General features: G+C 37.4%; 1 protein-coding gene and 1 long non-coding RNA gene across 4 annotated transcripts in view; both read left to right on the top strand.

Annotated features, from left to right (window-relative positions):
* The window catches only part of RSF1 (remodeling and spacing factor 1), a 160114-nt gene that overhangs the window by 91881 nt on the left and 42838 nt on the right, over positions 1 to 25395 (top strand). For all 3 annotated transcript variants that reach the window (XM_027039859.2, XM_015078860.3, XM_053203735.1), the window contains exon 5: positions 6676 to 6830. In XM_027039859.2, coding sequence (XP_026895660.1) covers positions 6676 to 6830 — 155 coding nt within the window. The remainder of the gene's footprint in view (positions 1 to 6675; positions 6831 to 25395) is intronic.
* Positions 9980 to 12692, top strand: LOC128311872 (uncharacterized). The gene is made up of 2 exons (XR_008290515.1): positions 9980 to 12371; positions 12437 to 12692. It is a non-coding gene; the product is annotated as an uncharacterized LOC128311872 (long non-coding RNA).

Raw genomic sequence — 25395 nt, 5'->3', positions numbered from 1 at the left:
GTTGTACGTAGTGATTACTTAAAAAAAAAAAAAGACTAGACAGATATATAGTGGAACAGAATAGGGAGCTATGAAATAAATCCGTATAAATATAGTCAACTGATCTTTCACAAAGGAGCAAAGACAATACAATGGAGAAAAAATGCTGGAAAAAATAGACATCCATATGTAAAACATTTAATCTAGACACTTTACACCCTTAAGAAAAATTAACTCAAAATGAATTACACATCAGGGAGCCTGCGTGGCTCAGTTAAGCGGCTGACTTCGGCTTGGGTCATGATCTCGCGGTCCGTGAGTTCGAGCCCTGCGTCGGGCTCTGTGCTGACAGCTCAGAGCCGGAAGCCTGTTTCAGATTCTGTGTCTCCCTCTCTCTGACCCTCCCCCGTTCATGCTTTGTCTCTCTCTGTCTCAAAAATAAATAAATGTTAAAAAAAAATTTTTTTTTAATGAATTACTTATCTCCATATAAAATGCAAAACTATAAGTGTCCAAGAAGATAGCACAGAAGCAGATTGACAATTTTGGGTTTGCTGATAACTTTTTTGGTACAATACCAAAGGTACAATCCATGAAAGAAAGAATTGATAAGAGCTGGGCTTCATTATAATTAAAAATTTCCGTTCTGGGAGGGCATTGTCAATATAATAAAAAGCTAAGCCACAGACTGGGAGAAGATATTTACCAAAGATGTATTTGATAAAAGCCTGTTATCCAAAATATATAAAGAACTTTTAAAACTCAACAATAAGAAAACGTGATTTAAAAATGGACCAAAGACCTTACAGATTCCTTTGCAACAAAGGTATACAGATGGCAAATACACACATATATTTGAACAGATATACACATGAAAAGTGCCGCATCATGTCATCAGTGAAATGTAAATTAAAATGAGATACTATTATATGCCTATTAGAATGGCCAAAATCAGAACACTGACAACACCAAATGCTGACAAGGATGTGGAGTAGCAGGAACTTTCTGCCATTGCTGGTGGGAATGCACAATGGCATAGCCACTTTGGAAGACAGTCGATGGTTTCTTACCTAATTAAACACCATATGATCTAGCAGCCATCCAAGGAGTTTGCCCAAAGGAGTTAAGAGTTATGTTCACATAAAAACCTGCACACAAATGTTTATAGCAGCTTTATTCATACTTGCCAAAACTTGAAGGCAATCAAAATGTCAAAACTGATTAACTGAACATTTAAAATCTTTTCATTTCAAAGTATGTAAATTATACAATAAAAATGCTTTAAGAATTAAAAGCGTTTGACAATCATTTTCAAAAACCTGAATTCTAAACAGGTTGAGTTTTCATGTACCCAAAATTACAGACTCTGTCAAAGACATTTGTAAACCATATGTTGCTAGTATAGCACAGTGATTGAGAAGATGGTCTCTGAAGTCAGACTATAATTCAGTCCTGCCTTTAATCTATGCTAACTGCAACCTTAGGCAGATTACTGTACATCTCTGCAGTGTCCTCACTTTCTTCATCTATAAAATGGTGGTAATAACAACAGTACCTATAATCAGGTTATATTGGAATTATATGAACTAGTTCATGTAAAGTGCTTGGAGTAGTGCTCGGAACACAGTAATCACTCGCTGATGTTAAGTTCTGTTATCAATACTGTTGCTATTACTCATTAATGCCTTCCTTCAGTTTCTTGGCCCCCATAGGAAGTACTGTCACATTCCATTATCTTCCCTATTTTGTCACCTCACTAATTTGCAATCAGATGAAAAAAAGCTAGAATATTGCCGAACCCTGTAATCCTATACTATATATATTTACAAAGTTGCTATATTCACACTGTGCTGTGCCCTGGAAATGCAAAGACATGATGTAGTTTCTTAAGGAGTTCCAAATTGTGAGAGAAAGATACAGGGAAATAGTAAATGATAATATAGGATCATAAATGTGATCTCTAATGGAGATCATTCTGGTGTGCTATTTAGGAATCAGATACCTAACCCATACTTGGGAGAAGATGATGCCTATGCTTGGCTTTGTTTTTGTTTTGTCTTTTTTTTTTTTTTTTTAAGTTTTTACTGGACTGTACTACCAGCTCAATTGCTTCTTAAAGGTTTAATCCCTACCACTAATTCTAACTCTGAGCAAACCTTAGACTTAGACTACTAGGAAAAATCATTTTTCACAATATAATAATTAGGATGATATGCTCCATTTCACCAAAGTCTGAATTAACTTAAGGTACAGATAGTAAAACACAAGAGTTTAGAACCTGTTACGTCAAAATCAATCTGCCTGTTAATCTGGGCTTCTAACCTTTCCGCTTCAACATTTTGTCCCATCTCAGTTAATAGCAGCCACATCCTTTCAGCTGCTTGGGGCTAAAACTTTGGGATACAATCTTGACTTGTCTTTTTTCTCACACTTCACATCCACTCTATCAGCAAATCTAAACAGCTGTCTGTGCAAAATGTATCCAGTGTTTGATCATTCCTCATCCACTTCATTGCTATGTTCTTATCCAAGCCACCATTAATTTTTTTTTTTTATGTTCATTTATTCTTTGAGAGAGAGAGAGAGCATGAGCAGGGGAGGGGCAGAGAGAGGAAGACACAGAATCTGAAGCGGGATCCAGGCTCTGAGCTGTCAGCACAGAGCCCGACACAGGGCTCAAACTCACGAACCACAAGATCATGTCCTGAGCCAAAGTCAGATGCTTAACTGACTGAGCCACCCAGGTGCCCCTAAGCCACTATTAATTTTGTTTTTAATACAGTTTTGGTGATTTTTAGTATATTCACAAAGTTGTGCAGCCATCACAGCTTTCAAACTCCAGGACATTTTCCCCACCCAGCAGAGCAACCCTGTACTGCCTACCCTGGACATTAGCAGTTTTATTCCACCATTCTCCCTTTACACAGCCCATGGCAGCTGCCGATCTACTTTCAGTTTCTATAATTTGCCTATTCCAGACATTTCACGTACATAGAATCATATAATATGTGGCCATTGTGTCTGGCTTCTTTCAGGGAGCATAATGGTTTCAGGGTTCGTTAATATACTTAGAATCATTACTGTGTTCCTTTTTATGGCTAAATAGTATTGCTTGCATGGATATACCACATTTGTTTATTCATTCTATGCTTGTCTTTGAAAGAATAGTTAGGGTTACCTAGCTATGGGAAACACATTCAAGCCAAGAGAACAGAAATGCAAACCTGACATTCTAAGAGAGCATGGTATTTTGGAGGGATATATCTTTATTTTTTTATCTCATGTTTTATTTATTTTAGAGAGAGAGAGAGCGCTAGCAGGGGAGGGGCAGAGTGATTGGGGGACAGAGGATCAGAAGTGGGCTCTGTCCTGACAACAGCAAGCTCGATGCAGGGCTTGAACTCCCAAACCATGAGATCATGACCTGAGCCAAACTCCGTCGCTCAACCAACTGCGTTACCTAGGCGCCCCTGTAGGGTTATATCTAATACACCTGAGTGATGAAACATTTTAGAGAAAAACAAGCCCTGGAAGGAAGGAGAACAGAGCCACTGAATTATTGTTAGCATCCATAGTCTAGTCTAAGATTTCCTGGAGATAGTGATAAGAATTTGGGGTATAATTTGAATATATGATTATTTATAAAAATCCCCTCTGACTAGTTCAAAACTTGGGATTTTTTTATTTTTTATTTTTTAAAAATGCTTGGGAGAGAGCACACACACACATGTGAACTGGAGAGGGGCAAAGAGAGGAAGAGAGAGAATCCCAAGCAGGCTCCATGCTCAGCAAGTAGCCTGAATGCGGGACTCCCATCCCACGACTGTGAGATCATGACCTGAGCCAAAATCAACAGTTGGGATGTTCAACTGACTGAGCCACCCAGGCATCCTCAAATTTGGGATTTTTAAAAAACTTACTTAGCATACTAAATTTCATTTTTAGATCAAAATAGGAGAACTCCAAATGTGGGTAGTTGTCTGTTTTCATACAATTATGACTACATGAGGCTTGCATTTTAACACAGTAGTTGGGTTAAAAGCTTTTACGGAGGTTTTTTTTTTTTTTAATATTAAAATTTTTTTTTAATGTTCATTTTTGAGACAGAGAGAGAGACAGTATGAGTGAAGGAAGAGCAGAGAGAGAGGGAGACAGAGAATCTGAAGCAGGCTCCAGGCTCTGAACTGTTAGCACAGAATCCGAGCGAGGTTCGAATCTACGAACCACAAGATCATGACCTGAGCCGAAGTCAGACGCTTAACTGAGTGAGACACCCAGGTGCCCCATTATGGAGTTCTTTAATGAATTTTTCTGCTAAGTTTTTTTGTTGTTTAGTCAAATAATTAACATGGATTTTGTGGTAGTATTGGTTCTTTTCTTATGTTTGGAAACTTTTTAAAATAGATACAGTGAATAACTTAATATATTCAGTTCCCAGCATGACTTCAAAAAATAACAAGAAGGTTGAGACACTTTGTACATGTGGCATTCTCAGTGTACTAGGAGAAGTAATAACATTAAGTGGATAGAGTCTTAGGTTAGAAGCAGGTTGGTGTAATGAAGTTATAGGAAATGTGAACTTTGCCAAAAATAAATTTATTTAATATCTCTAACTTATCTCTAAGTTACTTTTTGTAATGTGGAGGCAGTGCCAGCATCCTGAAAGAGCATCTTAATCTGACCTCCTACTATTAGATAATTTATAATTCTAGAACTTCACTTTATTTGTAATGTGGTAACCTGTGAATTCATTCCCATATACAATAATATGTATAAACTTGTGTGTTCATTACCATTTACAATGACAAAATTTTAATATTCCCATCAGTGACAATTTTATTACTTCCTTAGGAGGCTGTTTTAATAATATTTGAGCGAATCCTGTCTTTTATTCTATAGATAAGGAAGCTGAAGCCTTTTGAAGCTCTATGACTTGTCCAGGGACACAGTCATCTAGGTTAGGAATAGGGATTCTATTCATTCATTAAATATTTCCTTAAGAGCCTACTTCATAAGTCAGTGTCCCTACTGTCACCAGAGTTAAGCTGGGATGGAGGTAGAAGGGGACAGGATAGAGACATGTATGGCATGGCAGATAAGAACAGAAATAATTTCATTTGAATACAAACTACATAGGATTAGAGATGTATACACATTGCTTTGACAACACAGATGGGAAGATCATGGTATTGATTAACTCAGTGGCAGATCTAGAGCTGACTTTTCCAACTCTTAGTCCAGGGTTTCATTGTTCTCTTCACTTTTACACATTGCTTATCTGGGGAGGAGAAATACCCAAGTGAGTTTTCTTGTCTATAGGCAGCATTTAAATCAATCATCTCTCACACAGTTCTGGTCTGGGTAGTAAAAATAGAGAATTGATAGGTTAAATCTTATTTATTTGGGATTTTCATGTATTTTTTTTAAGTGTTTATTTATTTTTGAGAGAGCACAAACGGGGGAGGGCCAGAGAGGGCGACAAAGAATCTGAAGTGGGCTCTTCACTGGCATCAGCGAGCCAGATGTGGGGCTTGCACTCATGAACTGTGAGACTATGACCTGAGCCGAAGTCAGATGTTCTTTTTTTTTTTTTTTTTTAATTTTTTTTTCAACGTTTATTTATTTTTGGGACAGAGAGAGACAGAGCATGAACGGGGGAGGGGCAGAGAGAGAGGGAGACACAGAATCGGAAACAGGCTCCAGGCTCCGAGCCATCAGCCCAGAGCCTGACGCGGGGCTCGAACTCACGGACCGCGAGATCGTGACCTGGCTGAAGTCGGACGCTTAACCGACTGCGCCACCCAGGCGCCCCCGAAGTCAGATGTTCAACCGACTTAGCCCCCCAGGTGCCCCAGGGTTTTCTTGTATTTTTTTTTTGAAATTGAAGTCTCTTCTTGTAGTTGCAAACTATAATTAACAGAACAACATCCAGTTTCCTAAATTCTTAGGTTTTTGAACTGTGTTGTAAGAGCTGACTTTGCTGTAATTATTCATAAACACCTGGATCATAATGTTATAACAGCATCAAATGTTATTCTCTCTGTAGATGGAAAAGCTTTCTTACTTACGAATGAATCAAGAACTTGAATCATTTTGGGGCACCTGGGTGGCTCAGTCGGTTATTTGGCTCAGGTCACGATCTCACAGTTCATGAGTTCCAGTCCTACATTGGGCCCTTTGCTGACAGCTCAGAGCCTGGAGCCTGCTTCATATTCTGTGTCTCCCTTTCTCTCTGCCCCTCCCCAGCTCGCACTCTGTCTCTGTCTCTCTCAAAAATAAATAAATGTTAAAAAAAAAAATTTTTTTTTTTTAACTTGAATCATTTTGTTTAAAACAAATGCCTCTTCAGGGAAATTTGACATTGCTTTTGTACTTCTTAGAGATTGCATACTACTTTTAAAAATTACCAGATTTTGAATTTTAATTTTGTTCCTACTGTTCTTTTCAGCCAAAGAGATTTGCATTGGCATTTTAATCAATAGAGAGTATAGATTCTTTCCTTTTGCAGAATAGTATATTTAATATGCATTAATTCCTAGTACTTAAATTCAAGTTAATTAAGATGAGGTGTACCAGGGTTTTGGGTGTTCTTGATTGTGTTTTTCTTTTTATTTTAATTTCTAATAGGTATTATTCTGAAAGCTCTTTAGAACAGAATTAAGAATTTTATGCTGTTTTGTTTTTTCCCTTATTTAGAAATCGAAACGAGTTGGCTGAGACTCTTGCCCTCCTGAAAGCACAGATTGATCCTGTGCTACTGAAAAACTCTAGCCAACAGGACAACTCTTCCCGGGAAAGTCCCAGCTTAGAGGATGAGGAGACTAAAAAGGAGGAAGAAGCACCTAAACAAGGTTTTTTTTGTGTGTTTTGTTTTGCTTTGTTTTGTAATTTCTTCTCTCTTCTTCTACTCCCGCTTCCAGCTGTATTAATTAGAATTCTCTCAATTTGAAAAGTTGAAGTCTTCCTGTAGAAGGAGGTTGATTTTTCTTTTCTTTAATGAAAAATAAGAAGCAAAAAGGCATTGAGTACTATCATCTTTTATATTGAACATTTAAAAAGTTTAAATAAAACATGTTCAGATCATCAAAACATTTTTACTATTTTAAGAATGCAAAGATACTTAGTGAACTCTTTTTTATCATTGGAGTAAAATGACCATAACATAGAATTTATCATTTTAACCACTTATTTTAAGTGTACAATTCTGTGTCATGAAGTACATTTACGTTGTTGGGCATCTGTCACCACCGTCTGTTTCCGGAGTCATCCTCCCCATCTGAAACTCTGTACCTGTTAACCCCTCTCTCTAGCCCCTGGCATCCACCATTTTACTTTCTGAGTTTGCCTGACTCTAGGAATCTTGTGTTCAAGAAATCATAGACTGTTTGTTCATTTGTAACTGGCTAATTTCACTGAGCATAATGACAGGCTGAGTAATAATCCACTGTGTATGTGTGTCATGTGTTTATTTATTCATTTTCAGTAGACAGTTGAGTTTCTTCCACCTTTCGGCTGTTGTGAATAGTGCTGCTACAAACACAGGTGTACAAATATCTGTTCGAGTTCCTGCTTTCACTTCTCTTGGGTATATACCTAGAAGTGGAATTGCTGAATCATATGGTAGTTTGAGGATCTGCCATGCCATTTTTTACAGGTGCTGCACCATTTTATATTCCCACTAGTCATGTTACAGTGCATCCCACAAAATGCTGTGTGTACATTTTCATTTCATCATCATAGCAGCTCCTTGAAGTAACTACTACTATTATTTCGATTTTAGAGTTGAGGGAATTAGGAAGTTTATAAACTTGCCCTCACTGCTATAGATAATAAAGTGTCAGAGTCTAGATTTAAACCCTGATCTTTGTATCACCTATACTCTTCAACTAGAGTGATCTAGGGCGGTACTTCTCAAATGTTAATAGACATGCTGTTTACCTGGTGATCTTTTTATAGTGCAGACACTGATTGAGTTGATCTGATGTGAGGCTGCCGATTTGCCATATTAAATAAGGACCTAGGTGACACTGATGATGCTGGTCAAAGGACCACACTTTGAATAGCAAAAGGTTATAGAGGCAGTTTCCTCCTAACCTTGTATTTGTCTAAATACAACAGTCTTTCAAAAAGCTGTTTTGTTTCAAATACAACAAAGTCTTTCAAAGTCTGTTCAAAAATACAACAAAGTCTTTCACTACTCCTTAGTGAATGCTGATGTTATCACCCTCAAGAGTTAAGAGAAAGCACAACGAGGGGCCCCCCGGGTGGCTCAGTTCATTAAGCATCTGACAAGAAATACTTACTGTACACCTGTGTTCCAAACACCATTTTAGTGGACAAAGACTGAAATCCTTGTCTTTGTGAAGCTTACACTAAAGTGGATAAAATAGCTGGCACATACCACTGCCCATGTGTCAAGTACTGTTCTCAGTGATTGACATATGGTAAGTCATATAATCTTCGCAACAACTGTTAGGCATGACATTAGTTCATTGTTGTTGTTTTCAGATGAGAGAAACGAGATACGGAGAGGTTTGAGTGACTTTCCCAGAGTCACATAACCTGTTAGTGGTGCACCCAGTATTCACACCTGGGCAGTCGTTCGGGTCTTTGTCCAGAGTGCCTGTACTTTCGATGCTGCACTAACATATAATTTGTAGTAGACAGTTTTATTCAGCCCCCAAAGCCCTATCTCTTACTCTATCCTCTCAGGTGTAATTATGTTCTGTTCCAACCAAGACCAAAGAAATGGGATTCTGGGCTTGTCATTTTTATTACTATTAGATATAAACAAACTATTAGATATAGTCCCCCTTGGGCAGGGGGCTAGGGGGATATTCGGAAATCAGACATCAGGGAGGAAAAAATAAACAGGAAATGAATAAAGAATAAAACAGCTACTCTTGCAACTAAAATAGATTTTTCTTTGTTAAATTGTCATGCTTTGTGTCTAACCTTAGGAAAATTACTTTTTATATACATGCCAAGAAGAAATGCATTACATATAAAAATAGGCAGAAAAAAGATCCAAAAATGGCATCATATGTCCAAAAACATTCACTAACTAAATAATTAAATTGGTTTTTTAATTTCAAATGTAATTAGAATTGCCTTTGAAAAAGTCTGAATTTCTTAAACTGCCATTCAGAATCTCCTAGTCTGGCCTCAAACTATTTTCTGCTGTTGTCTCCTACTGTTTTCTTACAGGATCACTGGTTCCAGATTATCTAGACTTCTTTATTTTCTCCTGGTGTCTTGGGCATTCCTTCTGTGTCTTATCATGCTTTTATCTCGAGATAATGTTCCTCCAGTGTGGAAATTCTAGTTATTCTTCAGGGCCATCTAGAATCCCCTAATCTTGATCCTTTTTCTAAGTTCTGCTGACACTCATTTTTTTCACACTCACATTAGGGTCAGTCATACTACTACTGTAAGAGCTTGAAGCTCTTTAAAATTTGTTGACTGTTATTCTCAGACTATAATAGATTGCAAAGCAAGTGTTAGGTATAACTTAAGTCCTTCTCTGTTTAAGACCCAGGATATTTTGTTACGTGATATACTACCTGGAAGTTACTTACAGGATGCCATGAAGTTGAATCTATATTTTTACTCCATGTTAGATACTGTATTCTAATTTAGAAGGGATGAAAAAATTAAACAAGGAAATTTTACGGGGAAAAACAAAGTTGAAGGAAATCCTAACCTTTATTTTAGTTTTTTTCTGCTAATTGGAAAAAGTCTTTCCTTTGTTAAATTTTGCAGTCATACTCTTCTGCCTATATGTAGAATGGGTAAAGAATATCATTTAAGGGGCGCCTGGGTGGCTCAGTTGGTTAAGCGTCCGACTTCGGCTCAGGTCATGATCTCACAGTTTGTGAGTTCGAGCCCTGCGTCAGGCTCTGTGCTGACAGCTCAGAACCTGGAGCCTGTTTCAGATTCTGTGTCTCCCTCTCTCTCTGATCCTCCCCGTTCATGCTCTGTCTCTCTCTGTCTCAAAAATAAATAAACATTAAAAAAAATTTTTTTTTAAATATCATTTGAGAATCTTTAATAGAGAGTTGAAATTGTAGATTGGCAGCATGCAAGTCTGATTTGGCCTGAAAACGTGTTTATTTTCGTTTGTCCAAAGCAAGTGCTGCTTTGTTTTTTGTTTTGTTTTTAATTAATGTAAAAGTTGCCATTTTGAAGTGTACTATTCAGTGGTTTTTAGTATATTCACAATGTTGTGCAACCATAACTACCATCTAATTATAGAACATTTCCATCATCCCATAAAGAAACCCTGTAACCTTAATTAAGCAGTCACTTGCCATTTTTTATCTTCCCCTAACCCCTAGAAGCCACTAATCTACTTTCTGTCTCTGTGGATTTGCCTGGTTTGAACATTTCATATAAATGGAATCATACGACGTAGGGCCTTTTGTGTCTGACTTCTTTTGCATGGCAAAACTGCTGCTTCTTTCACTTTCAAGGTCTACCCTTGTTGTAGCATGTATCAGCACTTAATTCTTTATTATGAATAATATTTCCTTGTATAGATATACCACATTTGTTAATTTATTAGTTGATGGACATTTGACTTGTTTCCACTTTTTGGCTATTAGAATAATGCTACTATGAACATCCATGTACAGATTTTTGTGGAAACATGTTTTCATGTGTGTCCTTTTTTCATTTTTTAATTTGAATTAGCTGTGAACATTTAAAATTGGAAATTAGAAGATTTGGTAACTATGGAGCATTATTTTTGCCTATCAACAATGGACTGTACCTGAATAATGGTTGACCCTCCTTAGAATTCTCATTCTCTGCTTTACCTTAGTTCTCTCTTCCATCCCCTAAGCTTGGGCTTAGTCTCAGCAGCTTAGCCGAGTACTTATATTTTTTCTTTCTTATGATATAGTTAAAGTGAAAAAATATTATATTCATGTGTCTATAAAATAATGAAAAACACAAAAGAAGAGAAAGGAAAATGGGAGAATCTCCTTGTTTGCAACAATGAAGAAAATTCCTACAGTTATAATAGGTAAAGTAAGCTACAGATGATTGTCTTGTAGCCATTACTAACATGGTATCTGATATAAAGCTTAAATTCAACATGGCAAAATAATATAACTTAGTGTAGTGTATTAGTCTGCCCCGTCTGCCATAACAGAATATAAGACTTGGTGGCTTAAACAGCAGACATTTATTTTCTCACAGTTTGGGAGGCTAGAAGTCCCTGATTGAGGTGCCACCTGACTCAGTTTCTGGTGAGGGCTTCCTTCCTGGCTTATAAATGGCTGCCTTCTTTCTGTGCCCTCGCATGGCCTCTTCTATTTTGTATGTGTGTTGAGAGTGATCTGGTGTTTCCCTTTTCTTACAAGGGCACCAGCCCTCTTGGATTAGGGCTCCACCTTTTTGATATCATTTAACAATAATTACCTCACTGAGGGCCCTGTCTCCCAATACAGCCACATTTGGGGATTGGGGCTTTATCATATGAATTTAGGGAGGGACATAATTCACTCCATACATGTAGTATTGTATTGTGAAACCGTCCACAGTAATATGATGGGTAATGGAAAAGACACCTGGTCGAGAAATTGGGAAAGACGGAGAGAGCTGAAATTTTAAGATGTGTTTCTTCATGCTATTATGAGCAGTTATATATGGAGATTTTTTCTTTTCCTTTAATTCCAGTGCAGTTACCATAGAGCGTTAATATTAGTTTCAGGTGTATACAATGTAATGATTCAGCAATTCCATCTGAATTGGTTGATGAGCATTTATATATTTTTAAGAAAAAATACTACATGTGTACCAAAACCTTTTTTTTAATGTTGAGTTTGGATCCAGCAAAAAATGTGTCCAACTAGACTATTTGCATACATAAGTACAGTTGCAAATACTCTTAACTCATAGTGAATATACTACTAGGAACAAACGGACAAGAAGTTAAGTCATTTGTTAAATTTTGTATCATAGCTGATGAAAGCACAGATATTAATATTATGCAAATATACATATAATACAAATATTAGTGATTTATTTGTAGCATCTATGAGCCTTTTTAAATGACAAGAGTTTATTTGAATATGGTTCCTTAGTGAGTCCAAATTTAGGAGATGGCTTTTTTGTACATTGAGAGAAAAGTTTTATTTATTAATTTTTTTTTTTTTTTTTTAGTTTTAAATCTAAATGTAGGGGCACCTGGCTGGCTTGCCTGGAGGGGCATGTGACTCTTGATCTCTTAACCCCATGTTACTTGTAAAGATTACTTAAAAATAAAATCTGGGGTGCCTGGGTGGCTCATTCAGTTAAGTGTCCAACTCTTGATTTCGACTCACCTCATGAGCTTACCGTTGATGGGTTCCAGCCCTGCATTGGTGGAGCTCTTCAGAGCTCTTCAGGTGGAGCCTGCTTGGGATTCTTTCTCTCTCCCTTTCTCTCAGCCCCACTGCTCACTGCTCTTCAGGTGGAGCCTGCTTGGGATTCTTTCTCTCTCCTTTTCTCTCAGCCCTGCTCCTGCCTGCTCTCGCTCTGTCTCTCACTCTCTCTCAAAATAAGTAAACTTAAAAAAAAAAAAAAATAGGTGTGCCTGAGTAGCTCAGTCAGTTAAGCATCTGACTCAGTCCCTGCTCAGGTCTTGATCTCTGGGTCATGAATTCAAGCCCCGTATTGGAGCTTCAGCATGGAGCCTACTGAAAGAAAGAAAGAAAGAAAGAAAGAAAGAAAGAAAGAAAGAAAGAAAGAAAGAAAGAAAGAAAGGAGGGAGGGAGGGAGGGAGGGAGGGAGGGAGGGAGGGAGGGAGGGAAGGAAGGAAGGAAGGAAGGAAGAAAGAAAAGAGAGAGAGAGAGAGAGGGAGGGAGGGAGGGAGGGAGGAAGGAAGGAAGGAAGGAAAGAGGGAGGGAGGAAGAAAGAGAGAGAGGGAGGGAAGGAGGAAGGAAGGAAGAAAGAAAGAAAGGAGGAAGGAAGGAAGGAAGAAAAGAGGGAGGGAGGGAGGCAGAGAAAGAAAGAAAGAAAGAAAGAAAGAAAGAAAGAAAGAAAGAAAGAAAGAAAGAAAGAAAGTAAGTTACCTAGATTTGATCCTTCTTTGACCATTGTGATCATGTCTGACACAAAGCTTAAATTGGTGGTGATGACATTACATTTTGTAAACATCACAATTTTAAAGACAAAAGAATGGAACTTCACTGTGTTGTTATCTGAGTGTTTCTTTGAATTTTGTTTTAAATGTTTTTCAGGGGAGGGGCAGAGAGAGAGGGAGACACAGAATCTGAAGCAGGTTCCAGGCTCTGAGCTGTCAGCACAGAGCCCAATGAGGGGCTCGAACTCACAGACTGTGAGATCATGACCTGAGCTGAAGTCGGATGCTTAACTGACTGAGCCACCCAGGTGCCCCTGAGTGTTTCTTTGTATAAAAAATTTAAAGTGAAACATGTCACAGTTATGGTAATTAACCATTTGAACTGAATAAGCTCTTAAAGCCTGCCTTCTGGGTGAATCAATTTTTTTGCTTAATCAATGTACACAGTGCAATAGTTTTCTGCACTATGAGGTTTGATGATCTAAAGTGCCCAGCAGGAATCTTCAGTTCAACTAAGCATTTGGACCCACAAGACTATTACAGATCACACTTGGCATCAGTCTACTAAGATCAATGTAAGACAGAGCTTGCCAACAGGAGTAGCAGCTTGCCAACAGGTTTAGGCTTTGCTGCAGTCTGTGTTGCAGTTTATATGGCCATCCAGGAATCCAGGAGCAATCTTCTTCCCGCTGACAACTTTAGGACCAAGTATATGGGATTCACATTAAATAGGTGTGGGAACTGCTTTGTCTTAAAGGCCTCATGTTCCATAGAGGCCAGTATCTCTTATAATAAACTCTATAGGCTATATATATTCAGTGGTCCTCATGCCCAAATAGATGAGTCCCTACATTCAGGAGTGCCCCAAGTATGACATCCCCATCATGTGTTTGTATTTTTTCTTAGTTTAGATGTATTTTATCAGTTAGAGGTCATTGATAACATATGCACTGTTGCCTAGTGATGGTCTGGTTGACATTCCAGTTTTTTTAGTTAACCAAGGGAGTAGAACTTAACCAACAGTCAAATTCTCGGGAGAAGAAAAGCTTTTCTTAACCTGTGGCCCATAGATGGCTTAGCTGTGATGTGGTGCTAAGAAAACTTTCTGGGGAGTGGCGGGAATCATAACTTTTTAATATCATTTAGGTTAAAAAAAAAATCCATACCTTATCAACTAATATCTTCTCAAAGATTCAGGTTGGCAATACAGTTCAGATACTTGGGATACAACTAATAAGTTGATTCACATGTTTTTCATGAATTTGGTTCAATAGGGAATGTAGTAGATAAGGAGTAATTTGGCCCACTTTCCTAAACTGCAGTTGGTATTCAGAGATGGATATGATGGCTTGAATTCTGAAATAGATTCTCCAACTTCAAACTTACGGAAAATTAATACTGTTTAGTTTACCTTTCTTTTTTTTTTTTTTTTTAATTTTTTTTTTAACGTTTTATTTTTAGGACAGGGAGAGACAGAGCATGAACAGGGGAGGGTCAGAGAGAGGGAGGCACAGAATCTGAAACAGGCTCCAGGTTCTGAGCTGTCAGCACAGAGCCTGACGCGGGGCTCGAACTCACGGACCGCGAGATCATGACCTGAGCCGAAATCGGACGCTTAACTGACTGAGCCACCCAGGCACCCCATAGTTTACCTTTCTAAACTAGTATCAACAGAACACTATGAAGAGCTATAGAATACACCAGTTTACTAGTATAGTACCGAAAACTAAATAATGTTGGCATTCAATTACAAAAATTATGTGAATATCCTGAGAGTAGATGTCCTATATACAAAATCATATCAGTGTTGCCAGTACTTAGTGTTCATCAACAGCTGTTTACTAGCAGAAAGTATATAGTAGTAAATTCCCTATTAAATGAATCCAGGCTAAATTCTATATTGCATGTAACAGTGGTAAGTAAGTACTAGATCCCTACATTGTCATAATGAACAGCCCCCTCCTGAAAAAAAATTATCCAGTTTCTGATTCCAAGTCAAAGGAATAATGAATTATGAAACACAATATATAAATTAAGTAGGTTTTTAAAATTTTTAACATAATAGGGCGCCTAGGTGGCTCAGTCGGTTAAGCGTCCGACTTCAGTTCAGTGAGGATCTCGTGGTTCACGAGTTTGAACCCCACGTTGGGCTCTGTGCTGACAGCTCAGAGCCTGGAACCTGCTTCAGATTCTGTGTCTCCCTCTCTCTCAGCCCCTCCCCTGCTCATGCTCTGTCTCTCTCTGTGTCTCAATAATAAATAAACATTAAAAAAATTTAAAAAAAAAGAATGTAAAATTTTAAACATAATGACCAGCATTATACATATTTGTATTGTGTTCAGTAAAAACAGAATTTATTTATGTTTCTAACATTCTGTTTTTCTTACCTTCAGCCCACTTTATTCATTTATATTATCTGTCTTGCCCCTGTAGCCATTAGAGTTTGTAACCCCTTCCATAGAAGGGGTGGGTACTAATTGTTACAGCTATGAAGAAATATTTTGGTATGATATGGGTGTTTAATCTAGAGATTATGGATGGGTGTCAAAATGTCCTTGTACCGAGCACAAAATAGTGCACTATTTATATTACCTTTTTAAATATCGTTTCACTCCAAAAAGATACTGAGAGACAAGATAAATACAAGTATTATTGTCACCTTATTTCAATAGCTTAAACAGTTCCCTTTATAAAAGAAAATGTACTATTTTTATCACACCATCATTCTTTACATCAGGCCTGACTTAAATTGTCAAGATAAAAGACAAAATACATTGAAGTTCACATTTCTTTATTTTTATTTTTAATTTAATTTTATTTTTATTTTATGTTGCTTCTTATGTGAGTGATTTGTGCTTATTGGAGAGGGAAAGAGAAGAGCATAAGAAACTTCATGATTCAATTGACTATTGAAATTATTCTAAGTTTGGTGTGACTTGAATTAGAAAGGAAAAATTGAAGTTATTATTCTTGGTTTTTGGAAAATGGCAGTGGTATTGTTTTTGAGTCTTTATAGATTCCTTCATTAAAGGAATATTATCACCCTGTGCTCTCTTCTCTCTCCAGAAAAAAAAAAAGAATATTATCAGTGGCAAAAGTTAAAAATGATAGACAGTATCTGAAACAAAGCTCTTAAAAGAGCTGGGGTACTGTGGGCCTCCGGAGTTCTCAAACTTTTCCAGCCAAAGCTCCCTTCCAGAATAAACTCCACACCGAGCTTTGTCCAAACTTCTAGGAATAGAATCAAAATGAAGTAGGACAGGGACAATATAGACCTGCAAAAAAGAAACTTCAAATAAAAGTATGAGAGAGGAATAGAGTTTGGTGATCTCATTAAATAAATCACTTTAGTTTTGAATATCTCACTAAAATAACAGATGGGGAGCTCCAGAGCTATGAAATTAGAACTATCCATTTGACATAAAAATAAGCAACTAAAAAGGATCAAAGTAAATCCTATAGGATTATGAGAACAAAAGGGAATAAGAAGCAGGATACTCTCACTGCCACGAATGAAAGCTTATCGTAAAGACTTTCCCTCAAAATGTGAAAACTATAGAAACTATAAAAATGTGAAAACTTCATAGGTGGTAGAACTCAGAAGAGTCAAGATTTTTCAAAAATCTAGAAGGAACGTCAGAGTGAACAAACACAAGATAGTGCCTTTACAAAATAACAAATGAAAAGCTGTATTATTTTTTTAATCAAAAAGAAATGAAGAGGGGTACCTGGGTGGCTCAATCAGTTAAGCGTCCAACTTTAGCTCAGCTCATGATGTCCTGGTTTGTGAATTCAACCCTGCATCAAGGCTCTGTGCTGACAGCTTAGAGCCTGTAGGCTGCTTTGGATTCTCTCTCTCTTTCTCTCTCTCTCTCTCTCTCTCTGTCTCTGTCTCTCTGTCTCTCTGTCTCTCTCTCTGCCCCGCCCCTGTTCCCACTCTGTCTCTCTCTCTCTCTCTCTCTCTCTCTCAAAAATAAACATTGAAAAAAATTAATGAAACTCGACAGAAAGAAATAAGGATTTGAAGATAGGAAAGAAAATCAGCAAGCATCCAGTATAAAGGAAACGAAAACCAGAGCAAGGGAACAGACAAAAATACTAAAGTCTGCTTAACAAAACCTCCTGAAACAAAGTTGTTAGGCTGTATATTGAAATGACACTGCGTACCTTGGAAAATCAACCCAGAACACCCAACTTCAGGACATATTCCAGTAAAATTGTTGGGATTTGAAGAAAGAAAGTCTTTGTTTATCCAAGCAAAAAGACCACATGATTTATAGGGGAAAGAAAATCAGACTGCCATCGCTCTATTTGAAAGCAATGCTTTATGATAGAAGAAAATGCCATAACGTGTGTGAGGCAACAAAAATGTGACCCAGGGACTTCATGTCCAGCCAAAGTAGCTTTCACATAAAGACTGCAGATACACTTACCAAAGTCTAAGGTCTGTTTTCCCATGAATCTTTCTTATAGAAATCTTCAAGCAGGGGCAACTGAGTGGCTCTATCAGTTAAGCGGCTGACTTCAGTTCAGGCAGGTCATGATCTCATGGCTTGTGAGTTTGGGCCCTGCGTCAGGCTCTGTGATGACAGCTCAGAGCCTGGAGCCTGCTTCAGATTCTGTGTCTCCCTCTCTCTCTGCCCCTCCCCCACTCACACTCTGTCTCTGTCTCTCTCTCAAAAACAAACATTAAAAAATTAAAAAACAGTACTTAAGAAATCTTCAAACAAACGAGCTTCAGATAGCCAGAATGACTATCACAATATCAGTGCTGTATGTTGTCAAAATACATATAAATATGTTCATTTGTATGGCTTAATATTCATGTGTATGTTTCCTACCTCTGTTTATGAGAGTAATCTAAGAACAATGATGCCCCAGTAGCAGTGAGCACTATTTTAGCCTCTAGATTTTTATTTCAAAAAATCATTCTCCAATAAAAAGAACCAGTGCTCCTCAGACTGATTCTGGTGATGGGCAGAGAAAATACAAGATGAACCCTGGACATTTTAGAATGTGAGAAACTAAAGAGGTGCTCAGAAAAGAATTTGGGCATATCAGTAAGACACAGGTGCCAACCAGAAAGAGCACCCAGTGGTGAAAGCAGAAACTGTTTTAGCTGCAAATATACTGATAGATAGATTTAAACCATAGATTTAAATAAATGCCCATAAGTTTCTACTTATATAAATACATAATTGCATAAATAAATAAATAGAATTGAAGGGATAGCTTTTCCCTGCAGACAAGTATTAGTTAATTAATGTAGAAGGAATGAGGGAAATAAAAAATCACCAGTGTGGAAACACTACAGTAATCATTGTTATAGGCAAGCTCTCTGACAGATGCTAAAATCAGTCGTTTATAGTTTGTGGAGGAGTATTAGCATAATTTCAAAGCATCTTCCCAAGATGCCTTACCTGTTAGAAAAAGAAAAATGGTAATTTTACAATAGCATAACCAGCCAACAGAACCTTAACCAAGTGATTGAAGTATTAACATCATGTATTCTCTGGTGTAATATACAGCATCTCTTACGGAATTTTTGTCAAAAATGTATAATTTCAAGAAAACATTTAAAAGCCCAAATTGGGGCACCTGGGTGGCTCAGTCAATTGAGCGTCTGACTTCTGCTCAGGTCATGATCTCAGGGCTCATGGGTTCAGGGCTTGTGTCGGGCTCTGTGATGACAACTCAGATCCTGTAGCCAGCTTCAGATTCTGTGTCTTCGTCTCTGTCCCTCCCCCACTCATACATACTCTGTCTCTCTCAAAAACAAATATTGAAATTTTTTAATTAAAAATTAAAAGCCCAAATTAAGAGGTATTCTATAAATTAACTGTGTCAAAGTTAGAAGAAACAGGGAAAGAATGAGGAGCAAAGATTGGAGGAGGCAAGAACATAAGAACAAAATGAGACCTGAAACCTTAAACAGAAAAGATATTGGGGGAAAAACTGGCAAAATTTAAATAAAATCTGTTTAATTAATAGTATTTTACTGATTTTAATTTCCTGGTTTTGATAATTATACTATGGAACATGTAGGTTCTTAACTTTAGGAAAAACAGAGTGAAAGTACTAGAACTATTTTGTAACATATCTGTATGTCTAAAATTATTTCAAAGATTTTAAAAAGGATGTTGGGTGAGCATTAAATTTGTAGTTACATGTAGCTAAATCTAAATGGCAGAAATGAGAAAGAATGTGTAGTCTTTAATGGCTATGTGTTTTGACAATGGAGCTATAGTAAGACAACAAATGGAGAAAGAATGGGAAGAGTACAAGCACTTCTTGACTTTTTAATAAATCACTTTGGTGATGATGTCAATATTGTTATTCTGAGAATGTTTTATATATAATGTGAGGAAAAAATATTTTATTTTAATTATATCATCCATGGTATCCTTTAAAACCAAGATTCTCTGGGGGGTACAGGTGGAGCAGGAGAAATAAGATGTAAGATAGAAGAGATTAAGGAAACACTGAAATATCATTATGAATTCATGAGGTTTTCCCCTCACATGTTTATTTGTTTATTTGTTTGTTTACTTTGAGAGAGGGAGAGAGGGAATCCCAAGCTGACTCCACACTGTCAGCACAGAGCCCGATTTGAGCTCGATCTCACGACCATGAGATCGTGACCTGAGCCGATACCAACAATCAGATGCTTAACCGGCCAAGCCACCCAGGTGCCCCTTAAATTTTTATTTAAATTCTAGTTCATTAACTCATGAGTTATTTTTATTAAAAAATATATGCGTGTCTTTGGTAGTTCTGTCCACTGAAAAGACTTAGAAACGGTGGCCAACCCAACAGTAGTGAGCAGCCTTAACACCTGGATTGCGGTTGTGAAAATAGTTTCCCACCAATTCTGAGCCGAGAAACATCTTGTCATTCCAGATAGTATGGATGTTATCAGAGTCCTGTCAAAAAGATTCAGGAGCCAACTTAAAGAGGTCTTAAAGAGATTTTCACTGCCAAAGACAGGACAATTTAAGCATCAACAAGAATAATACTTATAATGGATTAAAGTATAATTGAATATATCTTAAATCCGTGATTTCATTATGACACTAAAAGAAAAATTGGTTACCTTTGGAGAATGTCAGTGGAGACCAAGTTATTATTTTGAAAATTGTTAAATAATGAAAAGAATCATTCATCCTGCCTTTTCTGTATGAATTGTACCATTGTATAGCAAAATAGTGAATTAGTAAAGTTTATAGAATTTATTCCAACAAGTCATTGATGGAAGAATGATAGAATGGGAATATCCTCATTTTGCAATTCCTGATAAAGGTTTTAGGGAACATCAGTATCTATTAACCTCATAAAAAGGATAAAATCAGACATTAATGCCTTTTGGTAAAGAATACATCATCAGTGAAGTAGTTTTGCCACAGAAATTGAACTTGAATCTGATGAAGACTATAGATCAGAATGACAATTCAAGGGACAAAAAGGACAGAGGAGCAGGGGAGTACAGTCAGCATAATGCAGAAATGATAGGACAAATGATTCAGTGACAAATAAACTGCAAGAAAAATAAAAGATGGAGGGGACAAGAGGAGATTAAAGAGACATGAAAAAGAAAACAACACATAGGTAAAACTAAAACAAGGAAATGATTAATATAAAAGTCAGATTAATAGTTATTTTATTCTCGGTAGGGAGAGGGAATTCTTGGGGAAAGGCATGTGTAGGGCTTGGAGAATATCTGGCAACGTTCTATTTCCTGTTTGCCTTCTAATAATTTAATCCGTGCTTTTGTTCTGTGTGGCTTTCTTTATTTTGTTATACTTAATCATAAAAAAGCCTTTGATATCTTGCATGTAATTTTTAAAGAATAAAAGAATTGGCCCCAATTCATACCCCTTTAGCATGTAGTAAAATGGTACTGATGTATTGATATTTTAGCACAGGCATCTCCTGTTTTGTCCATTAGGTACATGTTGATGATATCAAATGATACTTGCATTATTTTGAGCCCCTTTTGGAAACTGTAAAATCTTAACACATCTTTAAAATGGTGAAAACTTTCTTTGTCAAAATACTTAAGTTGCAAAAATATATTCCTCTCGTAGGCATGGTTGATATTTTACCTGTAATATTTCATTCATTCATTCCAATCAGCATTTATTTATTGAGTACATGGTATGTATCCTGCATTATTTTTAGTACTGGGAATAAATCTGTGAACAAAATCAGTCGACTTTTAGCCTTCATGACACTTACATAGTATGGGGAGGTAGACAATAAGATTAATAAATACATGGTGTGTTTGATGATATTGATAAGGAGCTATAGAAGGAAAATAATTTGGGGGAAGAGGGTGGGTGTAGCTTTAGATTGGGAGCCTAGAAAAGGACTCACTGAAAATGTGACACTTGAGTAAAAACTAAAGGGTCTGGAAGAGTGAGCCATGCAGATACCCAAGGAAAGCAGACAAACAAATGCAAGACCCTGAGGTGGGTCTAACATACATAATATGTTAGAGCAGGGATTGGCAGACTAGGGACTGTAGGCCAAATCTGGCCTGCTAATCTTTGGTTAATTAGAATGTATTTATTCTTTTAGTATCTTACTGTCCATAGTTGCTTCATACTACAAAGGTAGAGTTGAGTAGTTGCTACACAGACTAAAATATTTACCGTCTGACCCTTTACAGAATAAATTTGTTGTCTCCTGTTTTATAGCAAGGTGAGTAATACAGCTGAAGCAGAATGAGTGAGGGGTAATTGTAATACAGGAGGAAGTGAGGTTAGGGAGGTCAGGCTATGGGAGATGGGGGAGAGGGGTGTGGAGGTTGTATAGGGCCTTGTGGTTTATTGAGAATGTTGTTTTTTAGTCTGAATAAAATGAGATCTCCTTGAAAAGATTTTATCCTGAATTCTCCTGAAATAATCCCCAAATATTCTTGTTTCTGTCTTTGGCCTTCTTTCTATTTGGCATAAGACAGCCACTGAGATCTCATTAAAACAAGTGTGATGAGGACAGTTTTTAAAGCCCTTTCTGAGTAGACTGGAAGAGATGAGATCCAAAACATAGGTGGAAGGATTGGCCTTAGCTTAAAATACCATCTCTGTTTTAACAGGAATAGGTTTGTAAGTCTGGTGATGAGAAGGAGCTTCTGCCCCACGGCTTCTGTTTTCTCTGTGAAATGAAGGACAGACTCATCTGAAAATGTCGACATAGCAGAGAGATTGCAAGTTTGAGGATAGTGAAAAACACTGAAATAGTTACTGCTAGAGAAGTAGGAAGGTTATTGGGCAGTGTCAGTGTCTCAGGGATAGCTGGTGACCATGAGTTTACTGTACTACCCATCTTATTCCTTTCTATATCCCCAGTAGCTGATCTAGCTCTCTGCTCAAGAAACATGAAATCATGACCTGAGCTGAAGTCAGATGCTTAACCTACTGAGCCATTCAGGCACCCCTCATATTTTCTTAATTTTTAATGAAATAGTTCAAATAAACAGAACATAGTATAAAACTTAGATATTGCTCGAATTTGTTTTGATTAAAAATGTTATAGAAACAATATTTCCCTTCATATTCCGTTCCATTCCTTCTCCTTCCTTTTTTGGGCATGGCCACAGACCTATAAATCATTCACATGTACATATTTATGATTTTGGTACATATGTATGTAGCCATATCAATATATAGCATAATTTTGTGCATTTTATAGCTTCTGCGAACAGTATCATATTACCTGTCCTTTTGCAGCTTGCTCTTTTCACTCATCATTCTATTTAGTAAGTGAGTGAGTGAGTGAGAGCCTATGTGCAAGTCGGGGAGGGGCAAAGAGAGAGAGAATCCCACCCAGGCGGAGCCTGATGCAGGGCTTGATACCACAAACCATGAGATTGTGACCTGAGCTGAAGTTGGACACTTAATCGTCTGTGCCATCCAAGTACCCCTGTTTCTTTTCTATTTTTGCTATATAGTGGTTATTCATTCTCCTATTTGAAGGATCTTTAGGTTATTTCAAATTTGCAGTTTTATAGCAGTGCTACAACAAATACTCATGTTTATTTTTCTGTATAGTGTACATAAGTATACTTTTCTATAAGCAGAATTATTCTATTATAAAGTGTATTTCTTGAAGCTTTAGAGTGGATATTTCTAGCTTGCTCTTTAAAGTGTTTGTGTTAATTTACCATAGGTATAAAAGATTTGAGCAGACTCTGAAACTACTATGCTATTTAAACAGTTCTCAAGTCTTGGCTTAAAGAGGAGGATTATAAAGAAATTAAGCCTCATCAGGGATTAGTTACCCCTTTATCACCCAACAGATGACAAGCCCAATATATATTAGATGGATATGGATAATTTTTGGTGAGTATGGAAAAGGAAAGGTAATAGAAAGCAAAAGTGAAAGGAAAATGTATCAGACATGATTGTGTTTGGCTATATGTTTGTTCAAACAGAGTTGGGTTTTTTTTTCTTATAATAAAAAGTCAGTAATCCAGGTCTGGTTAAGCCTAAACACCCTTCCTAGTCTGCCATCCTTAGTATGTGGCTTTGATTGCGCCCTCTCCAGGATTCTAGATAGAAAGGAGAAAGGGCAGAAGGCATAGTTCAGCTGAATCCTGTAAGTCTCACCCAGTAGACTTCCTCCTGCATCTCTTTGGTCAGAACTGGATCATATGTCTCCTAGCTATAAGGTATCTGAAGAGGCAAGCACCTTCTGAACGAAAACACAGTTTTGTTAGTAAGAAAGAAGAGGAAACAGGTAAAAGCATACCTTGGTAATACTGCAGGTTTGGTTCCAGACCACCCCAGTAAAGCAAATATCATAATAAAATGAATCAAAAGAATTTTTTGGTTTCCCAGCCCATATAAAAGTTATGTTTACACTATACTGTAGTCTTATTAAGTGTGCAGCAGCATTATATCTATAAAAACAATGTACCTACCTTAGTTCAAAAATACTTTATTGCTAAGAAATGCTAACCACCATCTGAGCTTTCAGTGAGTTGTAGTCTTTGTGCTGGTGAAGGGTCTTGTCTTGATGTTGATGGCTGTTGACTGATCAGGGTGGTGGTGCTGAAAGTTGGGATGACTGTGGCAGTTTCTTAGATGAGACAAGAATAAAGTTGGTCACATCAATTAACTCTTCTTTCATGAACAGTCTCTCTATAGCATGTGATGCTGTTTGATTGCCTTTTACCCACAGTAAATTTTTTTCAAAATTGGAGTCAATCCTCCCAAGCTCTGATACTGCTTTATCAGCTTTGTTTATGTAACATTCTGAATCCTTTGTATCATTTCGAAAATCTTCACAGCATCTTCACCAGGAGTAGATTCCATCTCAAGAAACCACTTTCTTTGCTCATCCATGAGAAGCTGCTTCTCATCTGTTCAAGTTTTAATATGAGGTTGTAGCAATTCAGTCCCATCTTTAGGCTCCACTTGTCATTCTAGTTCTCTTGCTCTTTCTACCGTGTATGCAGTTACTTCTTCCACAGAAGTCTTAAACCCCTCAGTCACTTATGAGGACTTGTTTATATTGACATTTTGACTTCTTCGCATGAGCCACAAATGTTTTTCATGGCATTTAGAATGGTGAATCCTTGCCAGAAGGTTTTCAGTTTTCTTTAATCAGTGTCTGCGGCCACTATAGCTTTATGCAATGTATTTCTTAAATAATAAGCCTTGAAAGTGAAAATGATAACTTGATCCCTAGGCTGCAGAATGGATGTGTGTCAGAAGGCATGAAAACAACATCTATCTTGTACGTCTCCATCAGTGCTCTTGGGTGACCAGGTGGACTGTCAGTGAGCAGTAATACTTTGAAAGGAATCTTTCTTTCCTTAACAGTTGGTCTCAGTAGTGGTCTTAAAGTATTCAGGAAACCATGTTGCAAGCCATGTGCTCTCATCCATGGAGTACCATTCCATGGAGCACAGGCAGAGTAGATTTAGCATAATTCTCAAGGGCCCTATGATTCTCAGAAGGGTAAATGAACAACTTAAAAGTCACCAATTGTGTTAGCCCCTAACAAGAGAGTCATCCTGTCCTTTGAAGCTTTGAAGCCTAGCATTGACTTCTCTCTAGCTATTAAAGTCCTACATGGCACCTTCTTCCATTCAGGCTTATTTTATCTGCATCGAAAATCTGTTGTTTGGTGTGGCCACCTTCATGAATTGTCTTAGCTATGTCCTTTGGATAACTGGCTATAGCTTCTGCATCAGCACTTACTGCTTCGCCTTGCATCTTTATGTTCTGTCTCCACGGCTTCTTTCCTTAAACCTCATGAACCAGCCTCTTCAAGAGCCTCTGCAGCTTCTTCACTTCTCTCAGCCTTCATAGAATTGAGGAGAGTTAGGCCTTACTGTGGTT

The sequence above is a fragment of the Acinonyx jubatus genome, chromosome D1 (assembly GCF_027475565.1).
Source record: "Acinonyx jubatus isolate Ajub_Pintada_27869175 chromosome D1, VMU_Ajub_asm_v1.0, whole genome shotgun sequence".
In the NCBI taxonomy this organism is placed as follows: domain Eukaryota; kingdom Metazoa; phylum Chordata; class Mammalia; order Carnivora; family Felidae; genus Acinonyx; species Acinonyx jubatus.
Note: the sequence above shows the minus strand (reverse complement) of the source record. Positions and strands in the feature narration are given on the sequence as shown.